The following is an 18,664-nucleotide window of genomic DNA, read 5'->3' on the forward strand; positions in this document are numbered from 1 at the left end:
AATTCCGAATTTTCAATGGGTGATTTGAATAATTCCGAGAAATCTATGCAATATTATTAGTTTGCGACCATCAATATATATTTTTGTAAGAAGTTTTATTTTTCATACCAATAAATATGTTTTTAATATTGCCTATTAATGTCTTTATCAATAACCCATTTTTTCATAGAAATATTTTACTTTTTTTTTTAAAAAATTACTCACACCTTAAATAAATAACAAAGTTTATTGGCAATCATTTTTGTTATTTGAAGGAGATGGTTGTTATCTGATAAAATTATTTATGGCATATTTTCTAATAACTAATTAATTTTAATATTTATTTTAAGGAAGGTCCTATTTATTAAGAAAGTATTATGGATAAATGTAAAAGTAAGCTCCTTATTTTATTTTAGGAAGCAGTCATATTTTTTTCTTCAGACGTTTAAATTTTCAAATAATAATATATGTTATATTAATTCTTGCTTGAGTCAATTGCAGTTTCAAGCATTGGTTATTGGCATTCTTATATTTTATATTTTGTAGAGTTTTTTATGTACGCATTCAATAGCACCCATTTGCAGAAAAAACAAGAAAGGAAAGCTAACTTCGGGCGGAGCCGAAGTTGATATACCCTTGCAGAATACTCTGTAAATTATATTCTCCAAAATTATTCATATGATGCATTTTTAATACTCATAAAAAATCCCAACTTCCTAACTTTAAAAACACCAAAGTTATGGCACTTCCGATCAATCAGTTATATGGCAGCTATAAGATATAGTCGGCCGATCCTTAAGAAATTCGGTATGTCGGATTGATTGGCCAAAAATAAAACCCAAAGAAAGTCCCAACTTCTTATCTTTAAAAACACCAAAGTTATGGCTTTTCCGATCGTTCAGTTATATGGCAGCTATATGATATAGTCGCCCGATCCGGCTCGTTCCGACTTATATACTACCTGCAATAGAAAGACAACTTTTGGGAAAGTTTCGAGCAGATAGCTTTAAAACTGAGGGACTAGTTTGCGTAGAAACGGACGGACAGACGGACAGACTGACAGACGGACAGACGGACGGACAGACGGACAGACGGACATGGCTAGATCGACTCTCCTGGTGATGCTGATCAAGAATATATATACTTTATAGGGTCGGAAATGTCTCCTTCACTGCGTTGCAAACTTTTGACTGAAATTATAATACCCTCTGCAAGGGTATAAAAATGTTTATATGTCATTATCAGCAATCTACGCTTATTATGATAACCTCTGTCAAGTAAAAAGATTATTTCAAAAAGTAAAAACAAAATTCCTAAAAACTCCAATTGACAAAATAATAAAGTCATTTACATTTACTCTATGTACTATTTATAACATTTTTTAACAAGCCATTTGCTGTTTTGGAAATTATAAATTAAACATAGAATTTAACAATTGGCGTTGACCGTAAGTTCCTTTTGTGTTGAACTCAATATCTTCAACAGGATGGCAATCGTAAATGGTTCCCATGGATTCATCTCTTGTGGCTCGTATTGAACCGTTGTCTATGTTCCGTCACTGACTTTAAAATAATGGCCAATGCTATCTGGCCGGTGGTTCACCTGGATTAAAGGAAAGAGGATCGGAAAGATCCCTGATAAGCTAGGTTCTATAAAAAAAGATGAAATTCACTCTCAGCTCCCGAACTTAGATCAGTTCTTTATTGAATATTCGCTGGGAAAGATGAGTGCCGTTCGATGGATTATTTTGTGCACACTTTTGCTGATTTATAAGGGAACTGCTCAATTCCTAGATAGCAAATGTGCAACTGTTGAGTATAAGGGGTCTATTCGCACTCCTTGGCTAGCTGAGATTCAAACAAAATCTAAATTAATCTGTGCTGGTTCACTTATTAATAAACGTTTGTATTTAATAAACAATTTATTTCTTGGGACTTTGACAATATGTACTTTTTTTTTAGGGTACGTCTTGACAGCTGCAAGCTGCATAGAATCCCAAACTCAACTGTAAGTTATGCCAAACAAAAATTAATTACAATAAAAATAAACTTATTTTTAACAGCGTCGTGCGCTTGGGAAATTTCAACGGATCGTTATCAGACAATAGCTATTCCGACAACACCTACGAGGAATACCCTGTCTCAGAAGCCTACGTACACAAGTCTTATTCGGCAGACACACATGAACATAACATAGGTTTGCTTAAGCTGCCAACTGCAGTCAAATATAAGCAACATATAAAACCGCTATGCATCACAGAAAACGTTAATAATATAAACAAGTCGCTCACTTTTAAAATTTTAAAAAAGAATGCTAAAATTGGCTTTTGGGAGAGTATAAAATCGGTATTTGGAAGTTCTTGTGCTGACATTAAAAAGCAAGAATACGTATCCTCTGATCTCATTGGCAGTCCCTTTAGTAAACCAATCTTCTATTGGGGTGTAAGTCGCAACGTGCAACATGGAATTCTGAGCTTCAGTAATCCCGAAACATATGTTTATACCAATGTTATCGGCTATACGGACTGGATAATACTGAACGTGTTAGAAATCGATATAATAATGACGAATTCCCGAGGAGTGAATTGAATAAATCTATAGAAATATTTTAAATAATGGTATTGCGACCATCAATATATCTTTTAAATGTGTTTTTAATATTGAATTACATCTATTTATGTCTTTATTAATAAAATATTTTCTGCATTAAAATATTGTTGGCTTTTGGAATTAATAAAATTATTAATTAACTACTTTATTTGAGTTTGTATATGATTTATAAGCTTATAAGGTTTAACAAATAAATACTTAATGATAATATTAGGACTTTACTTTTCTTTAAAAACACAACTCACACCCAAAAAATTATCAATCTGTCATCTTTGTCATCTGACAAAATTATTTGTGCCAAATTTTTGTTGGTCTGTATGATTTTCAACAAATAAACGCACATATATTCTGTGATGTATACGCAAAGTGCTTTTAGAAACACAGATAAGCTTATTTTTATATAAAAATAAAATGGGACCTATATTTAAATTAGTTGCACAGTGTCTTTTCGTTTGAAAGTATGACGTCCCCACGCTGTATAGCTTTTTGCACTCTGTTGTTGTTTCAAAATGGTTTATCAATATTTCTGGACCAGAACTGTGGGCTCATTGATTCATCGAAAAGTCGCACTCCTTGGCTAGCTAATATTCTAACAGAAGTGGAACATAAATTTATTTGCTCTGGAACGCTAATAAACAGACGTAAGTATTCAAGATGAAGTTTATTCATAAGATCTCAAAGATTTTACAATTCTTCTTAGGTTACGTCCTGACGACTGCGACTTGCTTACAGAATCGTCCCGCAATGTAAGTCATCCTTAAAAATCTTACAAATAATAAATATTATAAACTATATTTCTTTGAACAGTACCGTTTGCCTGGGAAAGTGCGACAGCTTTTCAGATGATGTTCTTTACAAAAACGCACGCTATCGCATTCCTCACGAGTCTTATTCGTCATCCAACCATCAGAATGATATTGGCTTAATCAACTTGCAACCAAATGTCGAGTACAATGCATATATAAAACCTATCTGCATTCGTATAGACCCCCAACAGAAATGGTCTAACTCACACATGAATGGCAGCTTATGGTCCGGCATACGATATAAGCCAAAACATAAGAGCTCCATTTGTTCTGAGCCACCATGCAAGGCTATTGGGAAACCCTTGAGCATACCAGATGCATCTAATCGGTCCGTGCAACACGGAATCCTGAGTTTTCAGGACTCTAAGACCAATGCTTACGTTTATACAAATGTTTTCGAATTCATCGAGTGGCTAGTAGAAAAGGCCCTCGACATTGATATAATTGTAAGTTTGCCTGCTTAAAGTTTAAATAATACTGAAAAATATATCGCACAATTGAACAAACCCATTAGAAAACCTCTTTTATCATGCTTATGCCTCTCATTAAAACAAAAGGGTAACATTTTCTAATAAGATTGATACCAATCATTTAAAATCAGAGGGTTTTATCGTAATGCTTACTTATACGCAAATTTTTTGGTCAGTAAAATAGCCTGTCAGCTTAAAACATTCCCAATCTGTCAAAATATGTAGCTTATAGTCTTATCTGCACAATTTCAAAAATTTTGAAGACGAGCTGATAAGCTATAATCTCGTACTCTCAGAACTAATCTTAATTGATGTTCAGCTTAAACAATGACTCATGACGGAAAATAAAAAAAAACCCAGCTACAGTTCTTGAACTCTCAGAACCGCTGATAAGCTGCTTTTTATAACAGAATGAAATCGGAGCGCAGCTTAGCATTTAAGTTCAGTAGTATCTTTCACTTTGGAATAATGAGTACCGCACCGTGCATAGCTTTATGTGTTTTGCTGATGTTTCAATATGGATCATCTGTACTCTTAGAAAAGAATTGTGGACGCTTTAAAAATATCATACTTAACACTCCTTGGCTGGTCTCTATTCGAGCTGGTGAAAAACCTGAAGTCATCTGCGTTGGCACCCTTATTAACGAACGTTTGTTGTCAATATAGTGATAATTTTTTTATTTTTGTAAATGTGTTTTTTTTTAGGATTTGTCCTGACAGCAGCCAGTTGCATACACAACCAAAGCTCACTGTAGGTTACATTATTTTCAAAAACAAACAAATATTATAAAAATTCTTTATCAGGAAAGTTCGGTTGGGAGAAATCGTGGAAAATAATAATACAAAATATGCCAAATACAAATATGTGGAGATGCTTGTATTAAGGGCCATTAAGCACAAGTTATATTCACCAGGCAGCGATCAGAATAATATTGGTCTGCTCAGATTGCCAAAGGATGTTGTATATATGGATCATATACAACCTATATGCATTGAGCTCAACACTGACAAATCTAGTAGACACAAACGTTCGGATTGGGAATGGCTTCCGAAAACAAGCGTTGGTTACCCCAAAGTGCAAATTGTGAACGACACAGTTTATTTTCAAACTGGAATTTTGAGCCGTGATAATGTCATTACAGCGGTTCGGGAATATGCCGAGGACTGGATATTACCAACAGCGCTGGAAGTTGATGTCATACAGTACCCCCTGTCATGACCATCAAAGCAATATATATCACACCAAGAGTTATAGTTTCCATACTGATGTATGTCATGAATTGAATTCATGAAAAACCTGCTAAATATAATAATCTTTTATTTCAAATATGGTTTGAATACTTTGAAATAGTATAGTATGAACAAGTTCAAAAAATAAAGAATGGTTCGATATTTCCGTGTAAGGTTTGAGTATTTATTGGGCTTGGAATGTTCCAGCTTCTAGCTGCTATTTAATGGGCTTTAATGGTGAGAGGAAGGCTAATCAGGCGACCAGACAAGACACACTACGCATCACATCTGCTCGAGGCCTTTTTCTTTTATTGGTCAAACCTGTAATCGAACTTTGGCTTGAACGTGGTTTGTGTGTTGCACTTGACAATTTCGGGCTGTAAAAACACTACCATACTCATCACTGAATCCTCACAGTTTTGCATTCCTCTGGGAATGGTTGCTTGGACTTAGATTGTTACTAAAGCTTATATCTTACCAGAAGAGCCCCTTTTCTGTTGCCTTTGACTTTGATTAGTTTTTGTCTATTAAAATAAAGTTGCTTTACTTAGGGTAACATTAATGTTCAATAAATGTTGAATAATGTGTAAAAATAAAAAGGTATGAGCTTCCCTTAATTTAATTTGTTTTTTAAAGTTATTCATCAGAGTACCACATAAATGAATATTTATTTATATTAAAACAGAAACTTATTAAATTTCCTACAGTCAATTGCCTAAAATTACTTTTAATACGTAACTATTAATAATATGGATTACAAATCGATAGATTTTAATCATCGTTGATTAAATTTCCACTTTATCGTTAACCGCAGATGATTGTGGAAAGTGTGAAAAGTGTGCCGCTGAAAATGCATCTAAATTTGATTAAACATTTCTCTATTTTCATCCCTAAAAATAATTGTTCTATTATACCTGTGCAAAACGCCCGTTGAATTTAAAAAGAAAACAAGAGAGAACGCTATAGTCGGGTGCCCCGACTATCAGATACCCGTTACTCAGGTAAAGGTAGTGCGAGGGAGATGGAGATAGAAACTTTGATCACGCATAACTTTTTAACGAATGGTCCGATTTGAAAAATTTCTTCTACATTTCGATAGGTATTGATAAACACAATAAAACTGCATTTTTACTTTTCCGAAATATTTAAATTTTTAAAATCGTATATAAGCGATTGTGGGCGTTAAAGGGGGCGTGGCACCAGTTTGATACAAACTTGCGCTGCGTAGGAACTCCTAAAATCTACATTCAAAATGCCAATCTTCTAGCTTTTATAGTTTCCGAGATCTCAGCGTTCATACGGACGGACAGACAGACGGACAGACAGACGGACAGACGGACAGACGGACATGGCTATATCGACTCGGCTAGTGACCCTGATCAAGAATATATATACTTTATAGGGTCGGAAACGCTTCCTTCTAGCTGTTACATACTTTTGCACGAATACAATATACCCTTTTACTCTACGAGTAACGGGTATAAAAATGTGTGATTGGGGGCTAAAACCTGAACATAAATTGCCTTTGGCACCAAATCTGTAACCCCATTTGAGGACCTTTGCGACCTCGTGTGTGTCGCATTGTTTTTAAATATTGGCACAAAATCAAATTATCTGCTATTTGTCAATAAATAACTATGGACAAAGGCGAAACTTTATTAAAATTCACCACAAAACGTTGCAGTTTCCGGTTTCAATTACGCCATAAATTTTCGGCTCTACACACCCGCACATGGGGGCGGTTTGAGGGTGGGGGCGTGGTCGTGTCGGTTATTCGATGACATAAAGCCCGTCGCAGGCATATTGAAATTTAAGGCCCCGTTGGCAACTTGTCGCAATTTACAACCTGTGTCCTTCCCGACTCATCTCGGTATCCCTTCTCCAGTAGCCCATCCCATTCCACAAAACACGAAATATGAGCCAATATAAAAGCAATAAAGCACGTCATGCAAATAGAGCAATATCAAATCTACCCAAATCGAAAGTAAGCTGTTGGAGTCCCAATAAAGTGTTACCTATGCACTGGGGAAAATGTATTGGACAATTATAAGATGGCAGTTTTGTAGCGATTAAATCCTTAAGCTACTAACCAACATTTTACTAAAATTTTAAAAAATATATTAAATAAAATGTTTTAGTTGTCAACCATAAGTAAGGTTTAAAGTACAATTAAAACGCTTTTTTTAATAGTAGATAATGAGTATTTATTTGTTATGCGTTTCTTAATATATATAAACACTTACCTTCCATTCACACATAAAATGATAATAAATATTTATTTGTTAAGCGTTTGTATATATATATTTATATTTATATATAAATATAAAACACACTTCTTTAAAATGGTTGTAGATTTATTAATGCAGCAGCAGCATATTATTGCACATAAAAAATGTATTTAAGACAAAACTTAAACGAAAAAGTTTAAGATATTGAAATAATAGCTTCCCAAAATCTAAACTAATTTTTTCTAGAATTCATGAAATATCGTTTATATAAAATCATTAGAGAACGATTTCCAAGGGCTAGTTCTATTTAACTTTTTTTGTACTTTAGGCCTGCCTGTCTCCCATTATGAGTTATTGTAATAGCCATCAAATAAAATTATAAATTGCAGTGGCCAAGTAACTGGCACAGATCAAACGGCGACGGAGTGCGGCCATAAACATTAATAACCAATATGCCAGGAGGCAGAAGACAGAGGACAGAAGCCAGGAGGCAGGATTCGCCAGGTAAAGACAGGCGTGTGAAGCGCATAAACAAGCCGCTAAGGATTGCAGGCGAAGAAAGGCCCGAGATCCTAGTTCCCCTGGCGAAAGCCACTTTCGCAATTTATGGCAGCGGGGTGGAAAAAGTGTAAAGAATCGCGGCAGAGCAGAGCAGTGCAAAGCAAAGTTTGTTACTTTGGCACGGCTTTCACCGATGATGCATTGATGCGGATTTAAAGTTTAAAAGGTTTCGCGGCCGCGAAAGAGAGAGATTCCTGACAGCCATTTGGCGTTTTGGCGCATAATAAATTCGAGCGGCAGACGCACGGTTTAATTTATCATCAAAAGGGTGCCTAGCGAAAGGCGAATGGAATTTATTGGACTAACTTATGGACGGCAAGCCAGTGCCGTGGCCTCCAACGTGGCAGCAAGGTGTCTGTGCATAGTTTATTTCAAATTGGTTGCTTCTGCCAGCTATTCGCCGGCAGATTGATTGGCCTGATGAATGAATGCTCATGAGCGGGCTCCCCATTGTACTGGAATCGAGTTTAAAAATTCCATTATATGGTTTGCTGTTTTTGCAGCACTATTTGCTTTCAATTGGTTATTTATTGGCATTCATATTGGAATGTGGAAACAATGTCTGCATCTGCACAAAAGGTTTCAGTCGTTAAATGTAAAAAGCTCTGTTTGTTTGCCCACGTTAAACATTACATAGGAATAAAATCTCTTATCTTAAAGTTCCAAGGGGGAATGCAAAAGTCGTAACTGAAAACAACGCTAATCATCTCCGATGACAGCGAAATACAAACCAATTTCATGGCAATGAGAGGGGGATTCATAATTTCAAGCATGCGATAAACACATGAGGATTCCGATGGGGCGACTAGGCATGACTCGGCTATATCCTCGGATGTGGGATAGTAATAAAAGGGCACGCTTCGATGCCCAGAGACGACGGCATCCTCAAATCAGGCAGAAAAATGCTGCCGTGTCTGACTAGCTGCCGATATCTGAAGGAGATTCGGTGTGTATATGTACATATATCTGTGTGCTCCACATTTCATTACGCCGAACATGACGACGCTGAAGGCACGTAACAAGTTTAAATTGCGCTCGTTGACTGTTGACTGCCGTGCGGAAGATGCCGATATCGATGCCATATAGCCATGGTCATAGCCATATCCACACAACCGATTCTCGATTCTCGATTCCGTTGCCGGCCAAGTCATGGCCAACAGCCGCAATTGAACCAGAAAAGTGTATTTATATGTAACGGAAATGATGCTGCACTTATGTCCTGCCTGCCGCGTGGCTCCATGAGTGGAGCGAATCGAGTTGGCCATCCTCTGATTTGCCTTGCTAATAGATGATTATGATACTGTGCATGGGTATATGGAACAGAGCCCACTCTCCATAGATGATTATGATACTGTATATGGATATGTAGAACAGAGCCCACTCCACAGTGCTCCGCATCTTCTCCGGGCAATTGGGTGGTCGATAAGCGCTGTATTATGCATAATTGTAAGTGGAAAATCTGAAAATGGCTGAAGCTGCAGTGATAAAAAGGTCTATAAAGATAGGAGGCTACGGCCACAGAGAGAATAATTTTAATAACGTCGTTAAATATATACATTAGGATTAGAATATATTTATGTTTGGATTATTTTCAATAGCCGTACTTTAAAAAATAAAAATACATATTCTTTAAGATTATTTTGGCAAGTTAGTGTGTGGATTAGAAATCTCAGAGATGACAATAGATTTTTAAATTCTCTATTATTTAAAAATTATGGTTTAATATTTACCCAACTAAAAAAACCTATTTCAAATAATATAATTAAAAGTTAAATTTCAAAAATTTATATATGATTTATTTTTCTATGTGCAAGCACAGCTATTGCTATGGCATTACTTTTTATGTAGGTAAAGTTGAATTGATGCGTGTGTGTGCCTGTTGTGATTTTATTTCGGCTTGCTGTACCTAATTTAATGGCACCTCGACTCATCTTGCCATCCGAGATTTGTTCGCCTGTTCACCTGGCAATGGAATAATGGCAGACTTATCGCTCTTGCCAACTCTGTTGATTTTTATGGCATCTCGGTTTCGGCTTGGGTTCGTGGGAATGCGTAAATGAAATTATTATCTGTGGAGTTTTTGGCAAGCTGAATAAATAAATTTTATGCCTGCGCCTGTGTGTATTTTTATGGCTTGCCAGTCGGTTGGTCGGATGGTCGGTTGGCTAGCAACTCTTGCAGTAAGAGTTGCCTGTTTGCTTAGCATTTGCATTTATTGTAATGGGCCAAAAGTTTGCCTATATCAAAGTCATGCACGCTGTCAAGCATTAAGCGTTCCACACACACTCACACACACACGCACATGCACACACACACCGACACCATCTACACAAATAGACAGGTATGCATGCTAATGTGGCGTATACGTTATATTTTCAGCTGCTGCAAAACGCGACTCGCTGTTCTCTCAAATATTTGTGCAGAGCCAAAAACGGGCACCCAAATGTGTAACCAACACGCTATTTGCTTGAGGCCAACTCGCAGATACAAACAACAGATATATGTATATGCGGATCCCAGATGCGACACAGTGCAAATAAAAATCTTGGGCAAAAAGGTGAAACGTGTATTAAATAATTCCTTTGTCGAGCACATTTTAATCGTGCAGCGGTAGCGGCAAACAAAAGCTCCACTGGACGGCAGCCCAAATGTCCAGCGGGCAGAACAAACATGACCCACACCCGCCACTTAGGCACCCTTAACCCTCCACCGCCCGCCTTAACCCTTTCTGCGGTCCGAAAAAAGTGCAAACTTTGTAAAAATTCAGAACCAGAAATTTGTTATGTCCACGTACACGAGCTTTTTGGTCTGTGGTCGCGCATGCCAACTAAGTGGACTCCAGATCGGTGCACTGAAAAAAAACAGCTAAAAAATAATTCATTCGTTTTTGCACAGAGCAATAAATCTAGTGAACATTATTCGGGAACTTCCTATACAATTCGAGTTTGCATAACATCGGAGACTTAGTAAAAGGTGTGATATTATTTTCATTTAACTCCTTTTGACTTAAACAAATTGTAATAAAAATATATTATATTAATATTATTATTATCTCTGCCATATTCAATTGTTTTTCGTTCTTATAATGTTTAGTGGGTTTTTAAATCATTATGATAAATTGTTAAATTATACTATTGTTTTCTTTCTCTGAGTTAGTTTCGGACCAGGGTTAAGCCTAGCGAATAGATGACGGCGGTGCAACGGTTTGACAGGCGTGTGAAGACAAATTTCTGGGAATTTTCGCTGGGGCGACGAATTCAAAGCAACGAAAAATGAAAATATAACACTCGTTTTCTCACTCACACACGTACAAATGTTGTGAAAACAAATAAAGGATGGAAACTGTACCCTCTTTTTTTAAGTTTGTGTGTGTGTTTTATAACTCCAACGTGTGCTGTGCGCCACTTGTGTGTGTGAGTGTGTGTATGTGTGTGTATTTTAGAGGGGCTCTTGCGGTTTTGCAAGCATCAGCATCAGAAATAGAAGGAGAAAAAGCCGAAACAGTGGCAACGGCAATGACAAAGCCATGCCATCTTTTTATTTATTTATTGTTTTTGTCTGTGCTGCTGCATTGGTGTTATTAGTGGCGTTTTCCTGCTAGTGTAATAAAGTACAACACACACATACAAAAACAGTAGCGTCAGCTGGCATCATTCAGCATTATATTTCTATATTTTACGAGTTTGAGTTGCGCTTGTAAGCCAAAAATGCGATTCAATTTTTGATTGGTACTAGAAGTATCTTTCATTCTTTTATAGGTTTATTTTATGGTTTGTACAAATTGATCCTTGAAAGATTTTTGAAAAGGTTTAAGTGCGTTTTCACAAATGTATTAGATTAAAAAGTAAAAAGCATTCAATATTTTGCCTAATTTGCTATTAACAGTCAATTAATAATGACACAGAAGAAAGATTTTTAAATACAATTCAAATTTATATACACAATAAGTTATCGCCATTGTGTTCAATTATCCTTATTCTATTACAAAGAACTTTGCTATTTAAATATAATGAAAATTAAATGAATGTTATTTTAAGTGCAGTTAGCTGTATGCATTTGGTAAATGCCGAATGAAAATGCGAATGAAAATTGAAATCCAACAAAGGCCTAAATGCCTTGACATGCGTTATGTTTGATCAAATTTATTGATATAATTATCCGAGCAATTTGTGGCCTGCATTTTTGATGTCCTTTAGTTGCTGGCATATATGTAAATAACATTATTTTCTTGTTGTTTATAACAAAAGTTGACTTTAATCGACTGTTCGTTATCGTCCTTTGAAATTGGCTTATAGAAAACTGCAAATTAAATAAAAACTATGTAAATTACAGTCATAAATTTTATCCGTTCGATAACTGGGCCATAAAGCGAAATCGGATAATGACAATTATCCATCGGGCAGTTAGTAAACTCGAACAAATTTTTAAATTGGCCAAACTTGTAATCAGTTTTATGCAAATGAAAAGATAATAATTACATCCCACACTCGCACACATCAATTTTGTCTTTTGTGTGTGCGGCTTTGGTTTCCAAGCAATTAATTTACAATTTTCGGTTAACTGGCTGCCAAGAATAACAAAACAATTAATACAATCAAACAAACTTCTGCGAAGAAATTAAAGGCAAGTGCCGCAAAACCAAATAAAGCCCTTCACAGTAATATCCCCATCCACCTGTCTGAGTACTTTTAGGGTCCTTGTTCCAGCTACCAAATGGAAAACAGCAAAAGTAAAGCCACAACAATGACAACAAAGGTACACTGCGGAAAATATATGGTCTATAATTTTTGGCTAACCTCGTAATGTTTTGTAAGCTGAGTTTACTTACATTGTTTTTGGGAACCATTTCTAACGGAAATGTTATATACAATTAATTTTAGCTCATGGAATTCCACAATACATTTTAAGGACATCTGGACTTTGAAGAAAAATAGACATAACAAAAATGTTATTTAGATTGAGAACACATTTCATGGTTCATAGGACATTTTTACAGTGTAAAATGTGACCACTGAGCAGTGACCAGTTTAGTTGGCTTCTCATTAAAGATTCAGTTCGGTTTCAGGGGAGACGTAAATCAAGATGGACCCGTCCCCCAACCGCAACAACATAATTTTATGTGAACTTAAATGCTTTTAGCTCGAGTGGCGAGTTACTTAAGAATCGAACTAACAGAAATTTATCGGCTTTTGAAGCTGCCTTCGCAAAGGCTGTTGCATATTTTATGCAACTCAACCGGTGAGTTGTCGGCCTTGTTTGACTTGAATAATTTGGCAAAGCGAATGAATTTTCCTTTATGGTTTTTTGGCTTGCCTCTTTTTGTTTATGTTTGACCGAGGTCAATTGCTGGCAAAGTTTAGCATGCATGCCGAAGAGACCGTAAATATTTTAAGGCCAAATGCCAAACTGTTGCATACTTATGGGAGTCCGACGGACTGAGACGACTGAAAGGCATTTCCATTATTAATGTCATTGAGGCTCTCCGAAAAGGATCTCATCTCTCAACTGCTGCGTTGTGGAATTTTAATAAATCATTTCTCGTGAAATGCGTATCCAAAAATGAAACGGAACGAAATCAAATGAAATGAATGAATGCCTAACAGTGGGAATGTCTACAGAGGTTGGGGCATCGCCTCCAGTCCGGAATACAAAGCAAATTAGGATCGCTTAGCTGGGCCCACGGGAGAGGGGAATTATTTCAGTGGAAATATTTTTAAAATTTCCGGGGATATTCGTTCGGTGGGTTGTAAATCAAAATGCCAGAGCATTGGCAAAACATTAAAGTACAGCGAGCACGAAGGCATCAAATATGTAAATTTCTTTCGGACTGCCTTTGCCTCTTTTTACTGGGTTTATGCGGAGCTCTTTTCTACGATATTCTTCACTAAAAGGTCACGTAAAAGTCAAGACATAAATACAATACAACGAAAAGTATTTTATTTTAACCTGTAATTCATTCAGTAAAGTATTATTATTTACTTAAGATTAAATTGCTGGGAAGGGGGAGTATCATATAATATTCGATATTCATAGGCATAAACGTATTTAGTATATTGTTATAAATTGGTGGTGTGGTAAAAAACGTTTTATTGGGCCAATGAAGCTGCTCCTCTCCCGATTATCAGGCTATGTGCTTGTTTTCTTCTACTACAGCTGGAGAAGTACTTATCAAAGAGTATAAATCAGCCAAATCACGACGCAACAAATGTTCACAGACTCATGGAATCTGAAAAACTCTCCACTCCATACATTAATTTTTTTCCGAAAGTAAATGTTGATATATAATATGCGCGTCATGTGTGTTTGTTATTTTTTTGTAAAGGGGCTGCATTGGGGACACTCTTGTCAGGCACTCGATTTCAGCATCCATTTGTCAGATGAGCTACAATTTATTGAAAATATATATTTTATCGCTTAGTCAGCAATATTTCGTTTGATGAAAGAAACCGTTGAGATTGCCGCAGATGGGGTTGTTAGTAGAGCTGACAATTCCATTATAGTTGGATGGCTTAATGGCTCAAAAGTACAGCTCTCAAAAAGCCAACAACAACTTTTGCGCGCATTGTTTAATTTACAATTTGCGCATTAACTTTGTCACATAATTCTAATTAACGCTTTTAATTACTTTATGAGGCACTTTGCGCCGCACCCTAAAAATATGGCTGGCTCAAATTGCCCAGGCAACAACGGCTTAAATGTCATCGCAGCTCCAGCTCTGGTTCCATCTCCATCTCCTGCCCAGGTGGCCGAATACCAAGGTAGCCAGGTAGCCAGGTATCCGCCGAGTGCCTCGTTAGGGGCCAGCATTCGAGGCGCCCACTATTTTCACGCTGATGCTGGCAACTGAGGCCGAGGCCCGTGCCTGGACAAAGTCATTAAATGCGACGCAAATTAGATTTATTGTACGCCACTGCACTGTCGAGGTGCACCTAAAAAAATAGTCTAAGCAATCTTAAAAAATGTATTTCAGATGTTAACCCATCGTTTTCTATATTGCTTGCAGGAAATCAGTTTATTAGGTAACAAAATACTATATGCTTACACTTAAATGATAAAGTAAAATCAAAGTAAATTTTTTTCTTTTTATAATTGAGTTTCTTATAAGCACAAATTGTATGCCTTAAGTTTCTTGCCTGAAAAAATTGTTTCAAGTGTAATTGTGGGTGGTGCAGATGGTGGTTTTGAGAGGGCCATGCAGTGGAGCCGCTGCGGTTACCGCGTTGACCTGCCCAGCGCACGTGGTTCGTGGCCACACCCCCCGTTTCGCCGCCCACTTTTTGCTTAACAATAAATTTACATTAGCAGAATGTTACATATTTGCAGTGCTCGGAGCGCATTTTAAAAGCCGCCTCGGACAGCCTGCCAACATTCAACTGCCAACACCGCAGAAACATGCACGCACCACTAACTGAGCCGTGTCCTTTCGGTGGTGAATAAGTGTGTGTGTGTGTGCGTAGGTGTGTTTGTGGTGAATGCACTCACCGTTAACTCGCGAAATGATATGCAAATAGGGATAAATTCGTCACCCTTTGCTTGTCGTGCTCCCCACCTTTCGAGAAATCAACTAAGCTCAATGCCAGTTGTCTGCGATTTTATTATATGTCCTTTCCAAGTTTCCAATATTTCTGACATTAAGCTTTTGAAAATTTTAATAGTTCCTAATTACAGAAATAAATCAAACTTTAGTCCGTTCCTTTAAGTCTCTTGGCAAATAAATGAAATTGCATTTTCTTCAAGGAAAATTGTAGTCAAAAATAGTCTTAATAGGAGAACTTATTTTTGAATAGGTAATAAATAAATTAATGTGCTATAAATTTGAGTTGTTGCTTATTGGACAAACCTAAGCTTTTAAATATAAAATAATAATATTATTATGGATTTTATAATACTAGAGTATTTGACCTTTAAGTCCCGTTCATTGTTCTTGAAAATGTGTGTGTGTAAGCGGTCAAATTTAGCCAAGATCCGAGTTAATTTTCTTTTAAAGCCATTACCAAACTAAATTATCTCATGTGTGTTACGTAAACCCTGCAACATGTCTGCCCATTGAAACTGAAAACCCGGTCAAGAAATCGTGTCTCATAACTCACGTCATTTAATTTAGCAAATATCACGACCCCAACAAAAGCCATTGAATGCAACTGCTGCTGCTTGGGCTTTCGGGAATTTCAGTCGGCGTAATGAAACAAGAAGCGCCCGAGATAAAGGCCAAAAAGGCGGAGATCCAAGGGGCGGGGCTCCGGGCGACGTGCACTGCGAGACAAATGGTTGGCTTCCACCCATATCTCCTCCCCCCTTTTTTGTTTCGGTGCAGGGCAGGTGGCAGGTGTCAGGCGCATGAGTCTAGGCAATGCTGAAGTTTTCGCATAAACAAAGGCAAATATTGCGCACTTGTGCAATTTATATTGCAAAACAATTGTCATTAGAAAATGCCGCACGAACAAAAACGCCGCAGACAAAAGCGCCGGCGACCCACCAAGGAGCAAAAGGACCGAAAAGCACCAAAAAGGACCAAAAGGACCAAAGGCAGCAGTCGCAGGACTTGGAGGTAGCAACTGCAACTGTCACATGTGAAAGCGGGTTGCTGCAAAGCAAACGGCATCACCACCAGCAGCAGCATTTTATGGCGCAGCTTAAGTGCTTCAAAAATTCCACGTAATGCACTCAAAGCAACGTCTGCCGACCCTCAGAGGAAACCGGCTCCAGATCTCTGGCTCTCTGGCCCCCAGACCCTGTCCTCCGAGTCCTGGCCCCAATACAGATGGCAAATAAGAAAACGTGCGAGAAGCAGCGCAAATTAAAGCCAATGCCGCTTGGATCTGGCTTGCACAGTGGCAAAAAAGGTGCATTTTGAGGAAATACTGGAGAAACTAGTTAATTAGCTGGGAATGCTTGTACTCAAAAAAACTTATATAAAGCTAGTAAGAACTGTGCAAGAAAATGCGTTGTTATATATAGACAATACATAATAAATTTAAAAGTCCAAAAACCCTCGAAAAAAATTGTCATTAGGCCAAAAATGTGAATTAAGGACCCAACACATTGAATGAAAAGAATCTATAAAACAATCATTTGTGCCTATAGTTCAATTAATAATCTTTCCAAAATGAATTAATTCGTTTTACTACTAAAGTAAAGTTAAATAAAGTTATCATAATTGCAACTATTTCAATGTATTAGTTATAGTTGTGTTAAAATATATATTTTTCGATAGAAAGAACAACAAATAAGATAAAACCTTAGCTAATGCTATTAATAAATAAATGAGGAATGGAGTAAAATATTTAATAATAAATAAGGTAAACAATCTCAGACTATGAATACATTTCTCGCTGTGCATTGACTCTTCGCCTGCTGACAGGGCAACGTGTTCCAGGCCTTCCTTTGTCTTCAGATGAATCCAGTTGCACTACTCCACTCCACATCCATATCTACTCCATTTCCACAGCCCGTGTGTCATTCGGCGCTGGTCCTTTTTCATCTCTCAGCGAGCTGTGCGGCATTTTCTTCATTTAGGTTTTTGTCTGTGCGATTTTCACACACTTTTTGTTCATTAGTGGATAATGAACAATTGCAGCATTATGACAGCGCCAGCAGAAGCAGTGGCAGTAGCAGAATCAGCTGCCGTGGCAGTGCAGTTGAGCTTTCTCGGTGGCCGGAGCATTAGCAGCCTGCATCTGGCCAGTTTTTCACCTCTCGCTATCCAGACGCAAGCATTTTTATTAAAATTCCATGTCAGAGCCATTAATTTTCCCGCACTGTGCACGGTTCTCCTTCCGCCTCGTCCTGTTTTTATGCACCTCTGGGTTTTCTCTCTTTTTTTTGGGGGTTTAGATGTTTTGCCGGTTGGGTTAAGTTTCGGTCGGGTTTTATTGCAGTTTCGAACAGGCTGTGTGCTTGTTCTTTAATAAAGTCTCTGAAAGGAATTAATAGCTTTTCGTGTCGAATCCTTCATGTTTTTAAGGGGAGGACCTCCCCATCCCGTCTCGTCCCGACGGACTGCGTTCAATATGCAAATGATCCGGCTCGGATGGCCCGTATCTGGGGGCGCAATCAAAGTTTTGTTTGGCACATTAAACCACAGCTGGCAATTAATTTGGCTTAGTTTAGTTAAGTGCACTTCCGTTGCGCACAGCGGCCATTTTGTCGCACCGCCGGATGGACATCAGCCATTCGCCATTCGCCAGCAGCTGCAACTGCAGCGGCAGCGGGATGGGGAGGGGGAGCGGGAGCGCCGGCGAATTCATGACCGCTCAAAAGCAGCTTTTGTTTTTATTACCATTAAAAGTGGGAGGTGCTGCTGATTTTGCCCACCCGCCCCCTAAAAACAGAATGTCGCTCATAACTCAAAGGCATAAACATACAGGGACTGTATGTGAGTGTTGGGGGTGATGCACTCAGAAAAATTATACAGTAATTAATGAAATTATATAATCAGCTATATAGAGTAATATTTATAAGCCCAAAATTATTATTTATTTTTTCAAATATTTTATTTAATTAATTTTAAATATATGAAATTTAATTTTAAATTGTTCACGGTTTGAAAGTATGTTTTAGATTTATGCCAAAAGCATTGAAATTATAAGGAAAATATTCTCTATATATATATTGTCTTAAACAGGTTATGTTCCCTATATTATAAGAACTTTATTTCTCTGTGTGGCTATATGGCCCCTGCTGTGTCTTTCGGGGCACCGTGTATTTAACAATTTTGGCAATGCTCTTTGCTGGCATCACCTGAAAGTGTCCTCGGTCCTCAGTCCTATATGCTCGCCACC

The 18,664-nt window shown here is 37.4% G+C and overlaps 3 protein-coding genes across 4 annotated transcripts; all 3 read left to right on the forward strand.

Moving 5' to 3' along the window:
- Nucleotides 1-1,702: 1,702 nt before the first annotated feature.
- Nucleotides 1,703-2,690, forward strand: LOC108047392 (phenoloxidase-activating enzyme 1-like). Its single transcript, XM_017127548.2, has 3 exons — nucleotides 1,703-1,880; nucleotides 1,941-1,986; nucleotides 2,042-2,690. Exons 1-3 carry the CDS (start codon nucleotides 1,703-1,705, stop codon nucleotides 2,565-2,567), a joined length of 750 nt encoding a protein of 249 aa, XP_016983037.1. The 3' UTR covers nucleotides 2,568-2,690.
- A 356-nt stretch (nucleotides 2,691-3,046) lies between these two features.
- Nucleotides 3,047-3,904, forward strand: LOC108047410 (chymotrypsin-like). 2 transcript variants are annotated; one of them, XM_017127565.1, is made up of 4 exons: nucleotides 3,047-3,229; nucleotides 3,289-3,334; nucleotides 3,396-3,531; nucleotides 3,586-3,904. In XM_017127565.1, exons 1-4 carry the CDS (start codon nucleotides 3,049-3,051, stop codon nucleotides 3,856-3,858), a joined length of 636 nt encoding a protein of 211 aa, XP_016983054.1. In that variant the 5' UTR covers nucleotides 3,047-3,048; the 3' UTR covers nucleotides 3,859-3,904. The 2 variants fall into 2 exon arrangements, with proteins under 2 accessions (XP_016983054.1, XP_016983053.1); XM_017127564.1 differs by having other exon boundaries at nucleotides 3,396-3,904.
- Nucleotides 3,905-4,323: 419 nt separating this feature from the next.
- LOC108047404 (collagenase-like) lies at nucleotides 4,324-5,267 on the forward strand. Its single transcript, XM_017127559.1, has 3 exons — nucleotides 4,324-4,513; nucleotides 4,570-4,615; nucleotides 4,669-5,267. Exons 1-3 carry the CDS (start codon nucleotides 4,333-4,335, stop codon nucleotides 5,081-5,083), a joined length of 642 nt encoding a protein of 213 aa, XP_016983048.1. The 5' UTR covers nucleotides 4,324-4,332; the 3' UTR covers nucleotides 5,084-5,267.
- The last annotated feature ends 13,397 nt before the right edge of the window (nucleotides 5,268-18,664 follow it).

Source organism: Drosophila rhopaloa, unplaced genomic scaffold (assembly GCF_018152115.1).
Source record: "Drosophila rhopaloa isolate 14029-0021.01 unplaced genomic scaffold, ASM1815211v1 contig_167, whole genome shotgun sequence".
Classification (NCBI taxonomy): Eukaryota; Metazoa; Arthropoda; class Insecta; order Diptera; family Drosophilidae; genus Drosophila; species Drosophila rhopaloa.